At 45.0% G+C, this 14,176-nt stretch overlaps 2 protein-coding genes across 2 annotated transcripts in view; one reads left to right on the top strand and one right to left on the bottom strand.

The window, feature by feature from the left end:
- LOC128341880 (gamma-aminobutyric acid receptor subunit rho-1) overlaps window positions 1-3,746 on the top strand; it is a 72,331-nt gene extending 68,585 nt beyond the window's left edge. Inside the window, exon 10 of the mRNA XM_053288523.1 lies at window positions 3,456-3,746. Within this exon, the coding sequence (XP_053144498.1) occupies window positions 3,456-3,746 (291 nt within the window). The remainder of the gene's footprint in view (window positions 1-3,455) is intronic.
- A 1,461-nt stretch (window positions 3,747-5,207) lies between these two features.
- LOC128338918 (xaa-Arg dipeptidase-like) lies at window positions 5,208-14,175 on the bottom strand (the record flags this gene model as incomplete). Its single annotated transcript, XM_053282166.1, has 7 exons — window positions 5,208-8,235; window positions 8,374-8,481; window positions 8,955-9,087; window positions 9,769-9,923; window positions 10,354-10,496; window positions 12,565-12,713; window positions 13,540-14,175. Coding segments are annotated over 7 exons (1,467 nt in total), but the record flags the coding sequence as incomplete, so codon positions are not given.
- Between the last annotated feature and the right edge of the window lies 1 nt (window position 14,176).

The following is a 14,176-nucleotide window of genomic DNA, read 5'->3' as shown; positions in this document are numbered from 1 at the left end:
CAGAGCAGTCCGGCAGGCACACCTACACAGTGTGAATGTGGAACGTTGCATGCCGTGATGTCACCAGTGTGCAACATTCCATATTCACACTGTGCAGGCACACCTGCCGGACAGGCTGCCCCCGCCACCACCATGGTGGGGAGGCCTGCTCCGTTCACCCCCCACTTCTCAGTGGAGAAGATGGCAAATATTGGCATGGGGCAGCAGCACGGTGGCAGATGGGGCAGCGGGGCTCTGGGAGGCCCCCGATCATTCAGAGACCCCCCAAGAGGCAGAAGACCATGGACCTGGTCCCTGTGGTCCATGGCTAATCTGCCTCTGTTCCTGATTTGCACACCATTTCTTAAGAATATTTACAGTTTGGAGTAAATACACCCCTTCAACCAAATGGGGCCAGTATCACTACTGTATAGCTCCTAACTCAATTTAGTAGCAAAACATACATATGGTGAGGCATGTACTTCAGTATTTTTATTTGTTTTTTATTTAACATATTTATATACTGCACAAAATTTACGACCCTGGGTGGTTTAGAATTAAAATCATTTAAACATTAAATCAATTAAAACCTTTTAAACATTAAACATTAAAATATTTTAGAACCCAGAATTAAAATATTAAAACTATAAATCTAATTAAATGCCTGTGTGAATAAATATGTCTTCAGTGCCTTTTTAAGAATTGCCAGAGATGTGGAGGCTATTGTTTCAACAGCGAGCATATTCCAGAATCCAGGGTCAGCAGTGGAGAAGGCCCATTCCCAAGTAGCCACCAGATGAGTTGGTGGCTACCGCAGACAAACCTCTTCAGATGATCTTAACAGGCGATGGGGCTCATGGTGAAGAAGACATGCTTTTAAATACCCAGGGCCTAAGCTGTTTAGGGCTTTATAGGGAATAACCAGCACCTTGTATTTTGCCTGGAAACTTAGCAGCAGCTAGTGTAGTTCTTTCAACACAGGAGTGATATGGTCTCTCCTAGATGATCCAGAGACCAACCTGGCCACCACATTCTGAACCAACTCCCGTTTCCAGACTATGTACAAAAGCAGCTCTATATAGAGTGCGTTGCAGTAATCCAGCATAGAGGTTACCAGCATATGTACCAACATTTTGAAGTCGTTCCTCTCAAGAAACGGAAGCAACTGGTATATCAGCCGAAGCTGATTAAAAAGCACCTCTGGCCACTGCCTCAATCTGGGAACCAGGGAGAGGTTCAGATCCAGAAGCACTCCCAGACTGCATACGTGTTCCTTCCAGAGGAGCATGACTCCATCCAGAACAGGCAGATCAAAATCGTCTCCCAAGTTCTGACACCACACAATAAGTACCTCCGTCTTATCTGGATTCAGCCTCAGTTTGTTATCCCTCATCCAGCCCATTACTGCCTCCACACAGGCATTTAGGGAGGTTATGCCTTCTCCTGATGATGCTGACATGGAGAAATAGATTTGGGTGTCATCAACATACTGATAACATCCCACACCAAATCTCCTGATTATCTCTCCTAGCGGTTTTATGTAGATGTTAAATAACATCGGAGACAATATGGAGCCGTGAGGGACACCATACGAAAGTTCAGTTTTGAAGAACAACAGTCTTCAAGAGACACCATCTGGAATCTGCCTGTTAAGTAGGAGCAGAAGCAGTGCCTCCCATCCGCCAACACCCTCAGACATTCCAGAAGGATACTGTGGTCAATAGTATTGGTCGCTGAAAGATCCAAGAGGATCAACAGAATCACACTCCCTCTATCAATTCCCAATTGGAGATCATCCATCAGGCCAACCAAGGCAGTCCCCACCCCATAGCTTGCCCGAAAGCCAGTTTGAAATGTATAAAATCTATACACCATTAATTACATATTTCTGGAGATACTATTTTCTGGCTTGGCACAATAATCAACTTTATAATCACGGGGATGAGGAGCACAGTCTAGAAGTGCTATATGTGTTCCTTTCACTGAAATGCAGTCTGCGCAACTGCTGTCTGCACAAGCAGATGTGTTTGTGGTTACCATTTTATATTGGACAAAATGAAACTGAGCTTGGATCCAACAGTGTCCTTCGTGGAAAGGCAGTACAATGTGGGCAAGCAGGGGAGGGTTCTCAACTCTTTGCAGCTGCTGCAGATCCCATTCTGAAGGGACCCCACTCCTTGGTTGCATCCTTTTGGAGGTGGTACCTTGGGAGAGAGGCAAGCTGCCAGCAGGAAAGCCATGTGCTGTAAGAACTCTGCTTACAGGTTTTAGGATCCAACCCGGAAACTACCATAAGGGATATCTCAACACTATAAATGTACTGGTTTTACAGGATAACTGTAATGGCTCCTCTCTAATAAACCTGGGAACTGTAGTCCAGTGCACATACTGAGAGCTCTGTTGCAAACCCTTTGGCCGGCCACACACACACACCCCTCCACAGGATTCTGAAACAGAACCAATTTGTTGTTGGAGATGGCGTTCCAGCACATCAACCTTTTGCACGGACTATCTAATAACCACTAGGAGCATTGGGGATGGAGGTAGTGAGTCAGGGGTCTCCTTACCTGTCCCTGCTTGCCTCTACTCTATGACCCCTGCCTTGACTCCTCAGGTACTTCCTGTGCTGAGTCCGTTCTCTTCCTTTCCTCTTAGAGAGCAGATGGAAGCATCTCTCTCTCCCTACCTATTCATTATGTAGTTTATAGTTAGGATAGGTCTTTCCTATCTCAAATGTACTTAATCAATAAACCTATTTAGTTTAGATTGCACGGCAATCTCCGTGTATTCTTAGGGTAACTGCAACAGGGTAAACTCTGAACTAGGCTTGTGCCCGAAACGTTTCGACAGCCATTGAAAAGGCCGCCGAAACGTTTCGGGTGTCGGGGCAGATTCGGTGATTCGGCGCCGGCGGGGGTAGGGCTTTAAGGGCGGGGGAGAGTGTACTCACCCCCCCGCCGCGTTTCCCCCGCCGGCGCTCTCCGAATTTGAAGCCCCTCGGGGCGGCAGCGTTCCTCCTTGCCGCCCCGTTTGCCCCCTCGGCCGGAAGTGGCCGGAAGTTCCGAGCGCACGCGCGCTTGGAACTTCCGGCCACTTCCGGCCGAGGGGGCAAACGGGGCGGCAAGGAGGAACGCTGCCGCCCCGAGGGGCTTCAAATTCGGAGAGCACCGGCGGGGGAAACGCGGCGGGGGGGGGGTGAGTACACTCTCCCCCGCCCTTAAAGCCCTACCCCCGCCGGCGCCGATAAATATCGTGCACATCCCTACTCTGAACTACTCTAACTGGAGTGGGCAGCTTCCTCTTGGTGCTTTGCTAAATAATTAAAAAACCCTCTAACATTTGTCCACTCTCTAGGTACACCCTAAGGAATGTATTTACCAATTTTGCTAGCCAGTCTTGCAGATCTCTTGCTTTTGGTAGCCAGAGATTAGAGTTACTCCTATGAGCACAACTATCCTTCTTTCTTTTCTCTCCAGCTCCCTTGTACTTGTGCACTACCTCAGTCAAGGCAAATGATGGGGATGGATGGCAGCTACAGTGATGGGGAAGTGAATGAACTAGACCAATATGTTTCAGAAAACGGAGATAAACAAGACAGAATGATGGTTCAACTGGCACTTGGTACAGAAAGAAATTCTAGTAGAAGGAAAAACCAGAGATATAGCAGCATGAGGATTGACACCCACGCCATTGATAAGTATTCTAGAATAATATTTCCAGGGGCATACATTTTATTTAATCTGATATACTGGTCCATTTTTTCATAGTTATCAGTTTTCTCTTTAGCCAGTTTCCATGTGGTACAGGCATTTACTGTATGAAACCGATGTCCATCCAGAAAATAAAATGATGCTAGAGAAGGCTATTTGAATGTTTTCGGTTTTGGAAAAAATGTTTTGATATACCTTTCATTAAAAATTCATATAGGGCACACCCTTGTTCATTTAATTACAGTATATGTGGAAGTCCCTGATGGACCATGTCAAATTTACCAACCTCCTCCCCACCAAATGGTCATACCAACAAAGCAGCATGGTAAAAAAAAAGCAGGGGTGAAAACTTGCTCCCCCAAAGAAAGAAAAGGAATTGATTGCACAGCATTTTTCTGCTAAGGACAAATAGAATTACTATCAAGAACAGAACAGAATGGTAATGTAGTAAGAGCTTTGAGCTCTTCTCATTTGAAACTGCTGGTTTTGGTATCTGTGTTTTATTTTGCTGAAATATAATGGATTATGTTAATATTATGGGTTGCATCCTAACTTCTTGCAGAAGCTCCTTCCACTTGCAGCTCTTATGGGAGGAGTCCTTCCACAGAGAAGGTCTTGCATAAGTGCAACTCCTTCACAAGGGGAAGGAGCTTCTATTATTCAAGCAGCATGCCACAGGTTAGGATGCAAACCTTTGTTGCTTGTCAAGACTCCCAGTACAAGTGCCAACATTTCCTGCTTGCATACTCAGTGTTCTCTGCATTATTGCTAACTATACACCCTCTGAGAAAGCTCAAGGATCTAAAAAGCCACACTACTGATAGTGTATCCTGATAAGGCAGAAACCGATATTCCAGAAAGAAAACTTACTGAATCAACTCTATTCCTTGGTTACCAAACTCAACAGTACCCTAGAAATAGCTCCATAGGATTTTAAGCCAAGATTATGGAGGGTGCTATCAGGTTTTGAAGGAGCATTTCAGTACTTCTGATTGAAGTCAAACTGCTGTAGAAATCATAAGCAGGGTCAGAGTAATCAGCTCTGCCTAAGTGGAGTCTGTTCTACTGCCTATGCCTCAAATGCCTCCTGTTTAAAGTCACAGAATTTTAATCCAAAAGTGTTTAGTGTGAAATGCTTTAGTGCTTGGCTCTTCATTTGTTTTGCTGAGAAAACAGAATTCCTTTGGCAGAATCGGGCTTTGATGCAGCCTCCTGCAAATCTGCTGCAGGTAGGGAGACTTCCAGACCAGGGTGAAATACAGCATGTAGGGCTGCAGGAGGAACAGGGAAGAGATGAGTTTGTTTGTTTTTTGTACAAAAGCAGCTTTGATTATAGGATTGAGTCCAAACCTTATTTAAAGCTGTATTTAATGGCAAGGGGAGAGAGGAGGGTTAAGTCTTGGCATCCTCCTTATGCAAATTTGTATTTAAACAATGGAGCTCAACAATGTTTCTCCTTAGAAGAGTGGAATTTATTTCGTTGTTTAACAAATAAGACATGTTCCAGACAACAGAAGCTTAAGACATTTGAGAATTTTTAATGATTTTTGCTCACACTGAAAAGCTAACTTTAAACACAAGACAAGAGTGATTACTGCTGATGACAAATCTCAGGTTCTCAGCCCATTACAGCGCTCAGGACTGAGCAGGAGAAAGTTTTCCAATCTGGGCTTAATTCAGCTATAGAAATAAAATCTACAGTTCCACATAAGCCTACAGAATAAGTTCACCTAGATGCTTGTTTGGCTAAAAACAGCAAGAAGTACTTCTGTGCTTTGTTGGGTATGCCTTGTGGTCCCTCCCAACACGCCCAAATGTCCCCACCAGTAATAGGAGCTTGCAAAGGCTCTATGCCTCTTCAGACTATGTCAGCAGCCTATTAATAGATGAAAAGCAAAGGCATAAGTATGGTTAAAAAGACTGATATGGAAATGTGTGGGATTCTGCACTCAAAACACACCTGGAAAAGCAGCCAGTGCTGGGCAAGTTACATAGAGTTTGAATGGTATAGTTTGTAGGCCTGTGCAAATTCATATTCACTAAAGTAAGAATTCTGAAATATAAAACTTTTAGAAATACTTCAGAATTCACAAAATGGCATCATTTCCCCCCAAGAGGTGAATGGGGAATTATTTTTTTAAAATAACAAATCACGAATTGGTCCTAGAGCCTTGGAACTTGCAACACACATGGGGAAGGTGGTCAGGGGCCCCTGTTGTGAGTTTGAAGAGAATTGGCAATTTCACCCAATTTTTGGTGAACTTTTATAAATTTTGAACTTTTTGTAAAAAATTTAAATTTCTTGAACTTTTTGTAATATTGACTAAAAATTGTGAAACTTGGCTTGTTTTAAGTCAGAATTTTACAAAAAAAAAATTCTGAAACTGAAGACCCTCCTTGGACCATCATTCCACCTCCACATGGAGAAAAAGAGAACATTGCTTTGATTTTATAGCAATTTTTGTCTTCCCCATTGCAGAAGCACACAATCAGTAAAAGTGGAAGTACTTTGAATGTTTATGTGGCTAGAAAGAATTTTCACTTTCCCTACTAGCCATTCAGGGATTAAAAGGTGTGAAGTCCTTTTAAGAGGTCTGCCTGTTCCTGCAATGGGGGTGTGTATGTGTCAAAGGAATGTCCTTTTCCCTCCATATGGGGGTGGAATGATGGTTCAAGGAGGGGCTGCAGATCCAGGACTTTTTTTTAAAGTTCTGGCTTCACCATATTTAGCCTTAAAAAAAATAATTTAGGGAATTGACCAAATTCACTACAGGGGGCCCTGATCTCCTTCCCCACATGTGGCAAGTTGATTTTTTCCATTTACCTCATTGACTGCTATGTGGGGGAAAATCCAAGTTAATAAGAATTTGGATTCAAATTCTGAATCCGATCCAATATGCAACATTGCCAGAGCCCACGGAATCAGAACTTGTCAAAAGTCAGATTGGGTTGAATGAAAATCTGAAAATTTTCTGAACATGTGCAGAACTAATAGTTTGTGGTAATAGATGAAGTTATAAGCTTAGAGGTCAAAACGGGTATGTCTGCTTCTCAAGAGTGGAAGCATTATGGAGTTTAGGGCAAGGGGGAGGGAACTGGTTCAACATACACATCCTTTGCCAATAGGCATTTATAAGGTCTGCTATAACCAGGGCTGTGATTGTGCAGTAGTGCAGAAAAGTACAGAATGTCACACAGGACACAAAACTCAGTTTCCTGAGAATCTTGAGCCCTGTTTATGCATTATGCTCTCTGTAGGGAGATAGGTACTAACACCTCTCACCTAGCAGGCATCTCTAGTGTTTGTATACAAAGGCAAATGCTAAACACAGGGAGGGTTTCTCCCTGTATGGTTACTGAGAACCTTGGACTGTTCATGGTTCTGTGTCATAGAGAGAAACCCCTCCCATGCTTTGCATTTGCTTTTGCAGACAGACAGGAGCAGGGAGAAAGCAGCCTGGGGCATGGCTAGCTGTCAAGGGATGCATGCACCCCTTACACTTCAGATGTTCTGCTCCCTGGGGAGCACCTCGGACTTGAGCTTTCACTATGTTTTGTTTTAGTTGTGAGAGGCCTGTGGCCAAAAGCAAGTTTATGGACTTTTTGAAAGTGAATAGCTTATGCCTGCCCAAGTCTCAAAATCAAAAGAACTGATAAGTAAGATTTCCAGTGGTTGAGGAAAGAGCCCATTCCTTTGTCACTCCCTGCAAATAAACTGCAGAATGATGTAAATAGTAAATCGATTGCTTGGTGCAGGTGCAGCACCAGGAGCGACCTCACCCCCGGCACTTCACACGCATAGCCTAACCCAGGCTGGGCTGCCCTATCCTAGTGAGAGAGAGAATATTTATTTATTTGAAACATTTTATATACTGCCCACTCCGAAGACTCTGGGCGGTGTACAAAAACATGCAAAACAAGACAGCATTAAAATTACATTCTAAATAAAACTAAGGTAACTAACGGGGGGGGGGGATAGATAAGCTACAGGGTAAAAGCCTGGCGAAAAAGAAAAGTCTTCAATAAAGATTTAAAAATCGACAAAGAAGGAGCTAAACGAATCTGCAGGGGAAGGGAATTCCAGAGAAGTGGGGCGGCAACCAAGAAAGCCTTTTCACGGGTTCTAGCTCCCCAAACCTCTCAGAAATCGGGGACCGACAAAAGGGCCATCTGACCAGATCTGACCGGACGGGATGTAACTGGATGGGAGAGGCGGGTCTGTAGGTAAACAGGTACCAAACCCCACAAGGCTTTGAAGGTCAAAACCGGGACCTTAAATATGAGAATACCCTTATAGTCTTGGCTAGTGATAGTAATAGTCAAAGTAGAAGAGTGTGTGGTTTTAGTCATACAGCTTCTCACTATTCCAAGTCCAGGTTTGTCTGTTTCCCCACTTTTGCACTTCAGTGTTCTTGCTCATGTTGCTTTACGTGTCTAAAATCTTCTCTGACTTGTTCCAGCAGGCCTGGTGTGAAGACAATATCCAGTGCAGTCATTGCCAAAGCCTTGGCAGTACGCAAGGCATACGGCTGTGCTGCTTCTGACCCTGAAGGAACACCAAAATTCAGATTAACATAGCTAGCAAAATTTAGACCAAGAAAATCCACTTCTGCAACTTAATGACCTCTGTTGCATTAATTCTTCAGAGTACCAGGAGTATAGCAAATCAAAAATATCAACTTACCTGCAGCCTCAGTAAACTGCTCAGTATGATTCAGAGCATTTGAGCCAATGTAAAAGTAAGGGTGGATTCCAGGAGCAATGTGGGAAACATTCCCAAAGTCTGTCAAAGCTAGATAATTTGAGAGAGAGCAATTCATTTTAAATTCCATATTATAAGTTCTCGGTAATTTAGAGTGATTGAGTGAGCGAATACACACACACGAATAATGGGAAGTTCTTTGTTTTTGCCTTTATCCTCAATGCAGCCACATTCTCCTGAGCAGACCTAAGCACTAGAGTTTGCTTGGACCCAACTGCAACTGATGGTACGCAGAGTACAAACAGGGTAGGTCCTGTGACTACAAGCATTTCTGATGATGAACCAAATGAGAACAAAATTCCCCTGTGGATTGTAAGAAGCTTCATCATGTCTCACTCCTATCTCAAAACCAATAGACCAAAGGATAGTAATTTATGCAAATGAATCCTTTTAAAAGGCATAGCAGAAGTTTAATATTGAGAAAAATGTTTCTTCTCCCTCAGTTTGTTCCAAGAACAAAAGTGAGTGCAAAAATCAGCCAACAACTAGGATTCCTATATTACCTGATGAACTGAACAAGACAGGGTCATCTGAAAATTCCATTCCCAGGCTTTTCCCATTTTCCACAAAGGCTTGCTCCAGGCATTTATTTTGAAGCACATTGTAATAATCTGGATTATCATGTCTTAATTCTATCTAGAAAGTCAAAATGCATGCATTACAATATACACAATGACAAGAGACAAACCTCATTGAAACTGAGCAGAGCTCAATTTATTTCAATTAAATCTAGACCTTTAAGATGTGCCAGGAATTTCTCAGCTACCTTAATGAATGTTTGGATCAAAAGGAAACAATTAGTTTATTGTCCACTCAAGAAAGCTTCAGTTAACCATATATTTATTGGGAAAACATAAAATAAGTAGTGAGTATTATAATAGCACATTCTTGACAAATAAGTGACCCAAAAGTAATTATTATTGTCAATGGCAGCTGATAAAACATTCAGCACATATCTTGTAACCAGAGGACCTAAAGACCAAACATAGAACACATACAAGTTAATCTGGATGCGTAATTTGTATGTTGATATTATTTTGGATGCAATGCAAATAGCACTATATTGGCATTGCCCACAAGAGTGTCAAAAGGGTAACACTTATCTCAAATGGCCATTTACATGTTTTAGTCTTTCACCTTTCTCAGTAAGTCCTTGTTCTCAGTCTTAGCTCCCAATGTAACAATGGGATTAGATTGCCAATACCACAATTACAGCTGTTTACAAAGTTTAGAAGTGCTATACCGATTGGTAGTAAGGGAACTGGGGAGTACATGAGTGAACTTTAACAAAGTATTCCAGTGCTCAAAACTTCTTACTTTGCATCCCGTGGCCAGAGCTGCAGCCTTCAAGCAGCTTTCAGCTTTCTCTGTCAGAATGGGCAGTTCCTTCAACAAAGGAGTACGCAAATAAAATTCTAGTTCTGTATAAGGAGGTATGATGTTTGGTCTCTCTCCACCTTTTTTTATTATGCCTGAAAAATAAAAGTCAAATTTCCAGAATGAAAAAGTTACAACTGTTAAGGAACATCACTTTTGCTGGTACTTTACATAGTTTATACATGTCACGTTCATGGGATGTTTGTTTAACATTTCCCCATTTCTAAGTTCTTCATTTACAACATTAAAATCAATCAAATTTAAGTTGATACTAGAATCTAAAGGAACTGAATTTCCAAACATTAGACAATTCTGGAATTTTATTTTGTAAATATATTCAAGGATTGATTCTTTAATCCTTCTTTTGGAACCCTACAGATAATCAACTTGATTAGGGCTAGAATCCTGTGCATACTTATTTGTGTGTGTCCTCCACTAAATTCAGTGGAACTTACTTCTGAGTAAACATGCAGAGAATCAGATTGCAAGGTTCCAATTGAACAGAAGGTGGATTATATAGCTCACCATGGACTCTCCAAGTTGGCTTCATTTGCTGTCTTAAAACTGACAGATTGTTATATGCAAGAATAGCAGCATCTAATGCATTTACTCCTTCCCAAGGGTAAGTAGCAGCATGGGAAGCTTTTCCATAGTATCTCACAGTCACACTAGGAAACAAAAAATAGCTCTACCCATCTAGACTTGGAACACAATATAGGCACACAAAAAGTGCATTAAGTCACTGGGATATATACAGAACATGAAAAGCATTCAATGAAAGGGACCCATCCCTTCACAGATTCTTGGCACATTAGTATAACTGAACATCTTTAAGGAAATGCTTCAAGGAACTTGAAGCATTTCAAGGAAATGCTTCAATGTTACAAGGAACAATCCTGAGAGTATTTGTAGTACATTATTTTAGCTACAAACTGAAGTGTGTGTGTGTGTGTGTGTGCGCAAGAGTTAGTTTTAATCACATACTAACCATTGCATTTACACATCAGTCATCAGGATTGCAATTCTATACATTTATATATTGTCCTTCCTCCAAGGAGCTCAGGACAGCATACACACAAGTTATCCTCTCTGTCACCTTGTGAGCTACAGTGCTCTGAATTTTTTATTTTTTTTGTACTTGTCCAAGGTCCCCCAGTAAGCAGAGGCAATCTTTCCCCTGGACCTGGGGGCACTGGTCCATGGCCTTCTGTCTTGTGGGGGGCCTCCCCAGAAGCCTGCTGCCACCCTGCACCTGCCCCTGCCCCGTGAGCTGGCAGGGGTGGTGATGAGAGCAGGAGTGAGTGAGAGAGCCGAGCAGCCTGACATCCAAGTTGCTTCTCCGCTGCTGGGCTATAGCGGGCAAGGGCCGCAGCACACCGGCACAGTGTGAGTGAAGAAGCACATGATGCATGCACACGTGAGCATCACACAAGCTAGGCAGGAAGGCAGCACACAAGGGAGGGAGTGGAGCAGAGCGTGCAGCAAAGCAGGGAGCAGAGCTGCAGCTTGAAGTTGAAGCTGAAGCTTGGTCCTCTCCAAGAGCTTGGATTGCAAGTTCTTCAAGAAAGAGAAGGCAAAGGGGGAAGAGTTTCAACTTCCATGTACATATAGAGAATGAGGAGCACCTTCGTGGAGACTGGGTCTGTGTGAGTGCTTTGTTTTATGTGTGTCTGCTCCATGCTGAACTCTACAAAAGTCCCAAAAAATCAAAAGCACGAGGGGAGGGGTACCTTCCAAGGACTTAGCTGTGCTGAGGGAGGGAGAGTGAGGCAAGGGAGTAGGGCAAAGAATATTTAGTTTGGTCTCATTTATTGTAAACAAAAGGAAAAGCAAAGCAGCTCCAACTTCTTTTCTGAATGGTGGGATGCAGAAGCCCCTCGGGTCCCAATGCAAGTAGCTGAAGGAATCTGCTCAGCCCCAATAAGATCATCCGTGCTTTGAAGGAGAAAGAAAGGTGGAGGGGGGAGATAAAAGAGGAGGAGTGCAATTTCCTCTGTTTCCCCCCTCAACCAGATGGGTGGGGCAGCCTCGAGGGAGGTCCAAAGACCTTTAGACCCAGGCTCCAGAACTGCCTAGGTGCACCACTGCCAGTGAGCTTCAACAGAAGCTGATTTGAACCTAGGCCGATAGAGTCGTTTCCTTGGTTTAGTCCACTCTATCCACTCAGTCATGAACATAAGTCTCACTGATTTCAGCAGGACTTACCTTTGGGGCAAACAGAGGCCCCAAGGTCACATCCAGTCTCCTTAAGGTTCAGCTGTCTTCTCAGATTGCAAGCTCCAACAAGAGAATATGTAGAGAGCAAGTGACCTGCTGCAATCCACTTTGGTGATGGAGACAGTGGCAGACATGATGTGCAGCAGCAGGTCAGTGGGTCCGCAGGGAGCTGCCAGCATCCCTGCAGCAATTGGGCATTGTAGGGGGGAGTGATATTCACTTGTTTCTCCTCCCTCCGTGACCCTCAGGAACAGTTTCTGCAAGTGGAAAGGGCTTTTGGAGGAAGAAGAGAGAAGTGAAAATTGCTCCCCTTCTGCAATGTGCCGTTGCAGACCCACAGCCCTTCGAATGCCAACCTACCACATCGGGCAAAGCTTTTGAACTTTTGTTCAGAGCAGTCCTTTCATAAAGCTATAGTATACTATTCTGTACTACATATTTTGCTAAAATACCCAATAAGCTCATGCTGCAACTGAGCTTTTACTTTACTTTTAAAAAATCAATAAGTAGTATACTCACAGACAATCTGTCATGTCAGGTTTATAGGATAGATCTACCTGAAATGGATGAGCCATAAACACAATATCTAGGTTGTCAAAAGCACCAGCTTCAATCATTTTTGCTTTGCCTGCTCCTCCTTCTTCCGCTGGTGTGCCTAGAACACTGATCTAGGAATAAGAAAAGAGATTCTAAAGTTCTAATCTGAAACAAAGTATAGGGACTTGGAAACTCACAAGTCACTATCTGCTTGCCTTTTCCAGCACCCAAACCCCTTCATCTTGAGAACTGGTGTAAGGAGAGCTGGTCTTGTGGTAACAAGCATGACTTTGTCCCATTAGCTAAGCAGGGTCTGCCCTGGTTGCCTATGAATGGGAGACTAGCACTATAAGATATTCCCCTCAGGGAAAAAGCAGAAAGTTTCAAGTTCCCTCCCTGGCTTCTCCAAGATAGGGCTTCCTGTCTGCAACCTCAGAGAAGCCACTGCCAGTCTGTGAAGACAATACTGAGCTAGATGGTCTGACTCAGTTCCTATGGCAGCTTCCTATGATTGTCATTAAGATTACGTGAAACCATCTCTTCCAGTTCAAATCTCATCTCAGTCATGAGCATACTGAGGACGGTGTGCAAATCGAAGTCTTCCAAGACAGGTCTTCCCCAATCTCCTACAAGGCAGGGAGTACAACCTGAAGGGGGGAAAGGCAGGTGTGTGGTGCTGAACGACCCTCCCTCCAGCTTCTTTCCACCACCAGCCACTTTTCTTCAAGAGGCTCTTTCGGATCACTAGAAAGAGACTGAGAAACGCACAGCAGGGGAGATGGCCGAGCACTCCCTCACACACAGCTGGGGGAAACGCATGTTTAGAGTAAGTAGGAGGGCATTAAGGGGGCAGTTTAGCGGAGCTCGATTTAGGCAAGCCATCTTCGCAGCCCCTTAGTCTACCTTACCAGGCCGGCAGCATCCATGGGAGGAGGGCACGTGTCAGGGCTGCCTCACCTTGACGGCGGGGGCGCGGGGCAGCCCGGCGGGGGGCTGGCGGAGGCTCTCCAGGGCGCCCTTCAGGCCCAGCGCGGCGGCGGCGCCCACCTCTGCGATCAGGTTGTGGCCGCAGGCGTGGCCGATGCCGGGCAGGGCGTCGTACTCGCACAGGAAGCCCAGGCGGAGCGGCGGCGGCGGCGACTGGCCGGACTCCTCGACGCCCCGCGGCGGGGCAGCAGAGGCGCGGGTGGCGGGCGCCCCGTCCCACTGCCAGTCCGCCCGGAAGGCCGTCTCCAGCTTGTAGCGCGGCTGCACCGACCAAGCGCCCGCGGCCGGCGGCGAGGACGACGAGCCAGCGGGGCGGCCGGCGAAGAAGCGCGTCATGGCGCCGTGAGCCTGGTGCTCCTCGTAGGCCAGCTCCGGCTGGCTCCAGATCTGCCGGCTCAGCGCGCCCAGGCTCTCCGACGACGCCTCGATGCACTCGGCCGCCCGCCGCTTCAGCTCCTCCAGGCGCAGCGCCATTCCTCCGCTCTCTAGAGCAGACTCGAGCGGGCGTGTGAGCGGCGACTCCGTCGGCAATATTATCCGCAGAGCAAAGCCAGCGCGCGAGAGACGGGCAGCCTCCGCGGAGTTTGCATACCTGCTAGCATGAATT

The sequence above is a fragment of the Hemicordylus capensis genome, chromosome 1 (genome assembly GCF_027244095.1).
Source record: "Hemicordylus capensis ecotype Gifberg chromosome 1, rHemCap1.1.pri, whole genome shotgun sequence".
NCBI lineage: Eukaryota > Metazoa > Chordata > Lepidosauria > Squamata > Cordylidae > Hemicordylus > Hemicordylus capensis.
This window is presented reverse-complemented; position numbering and strand designations above follow the sequence as displayed.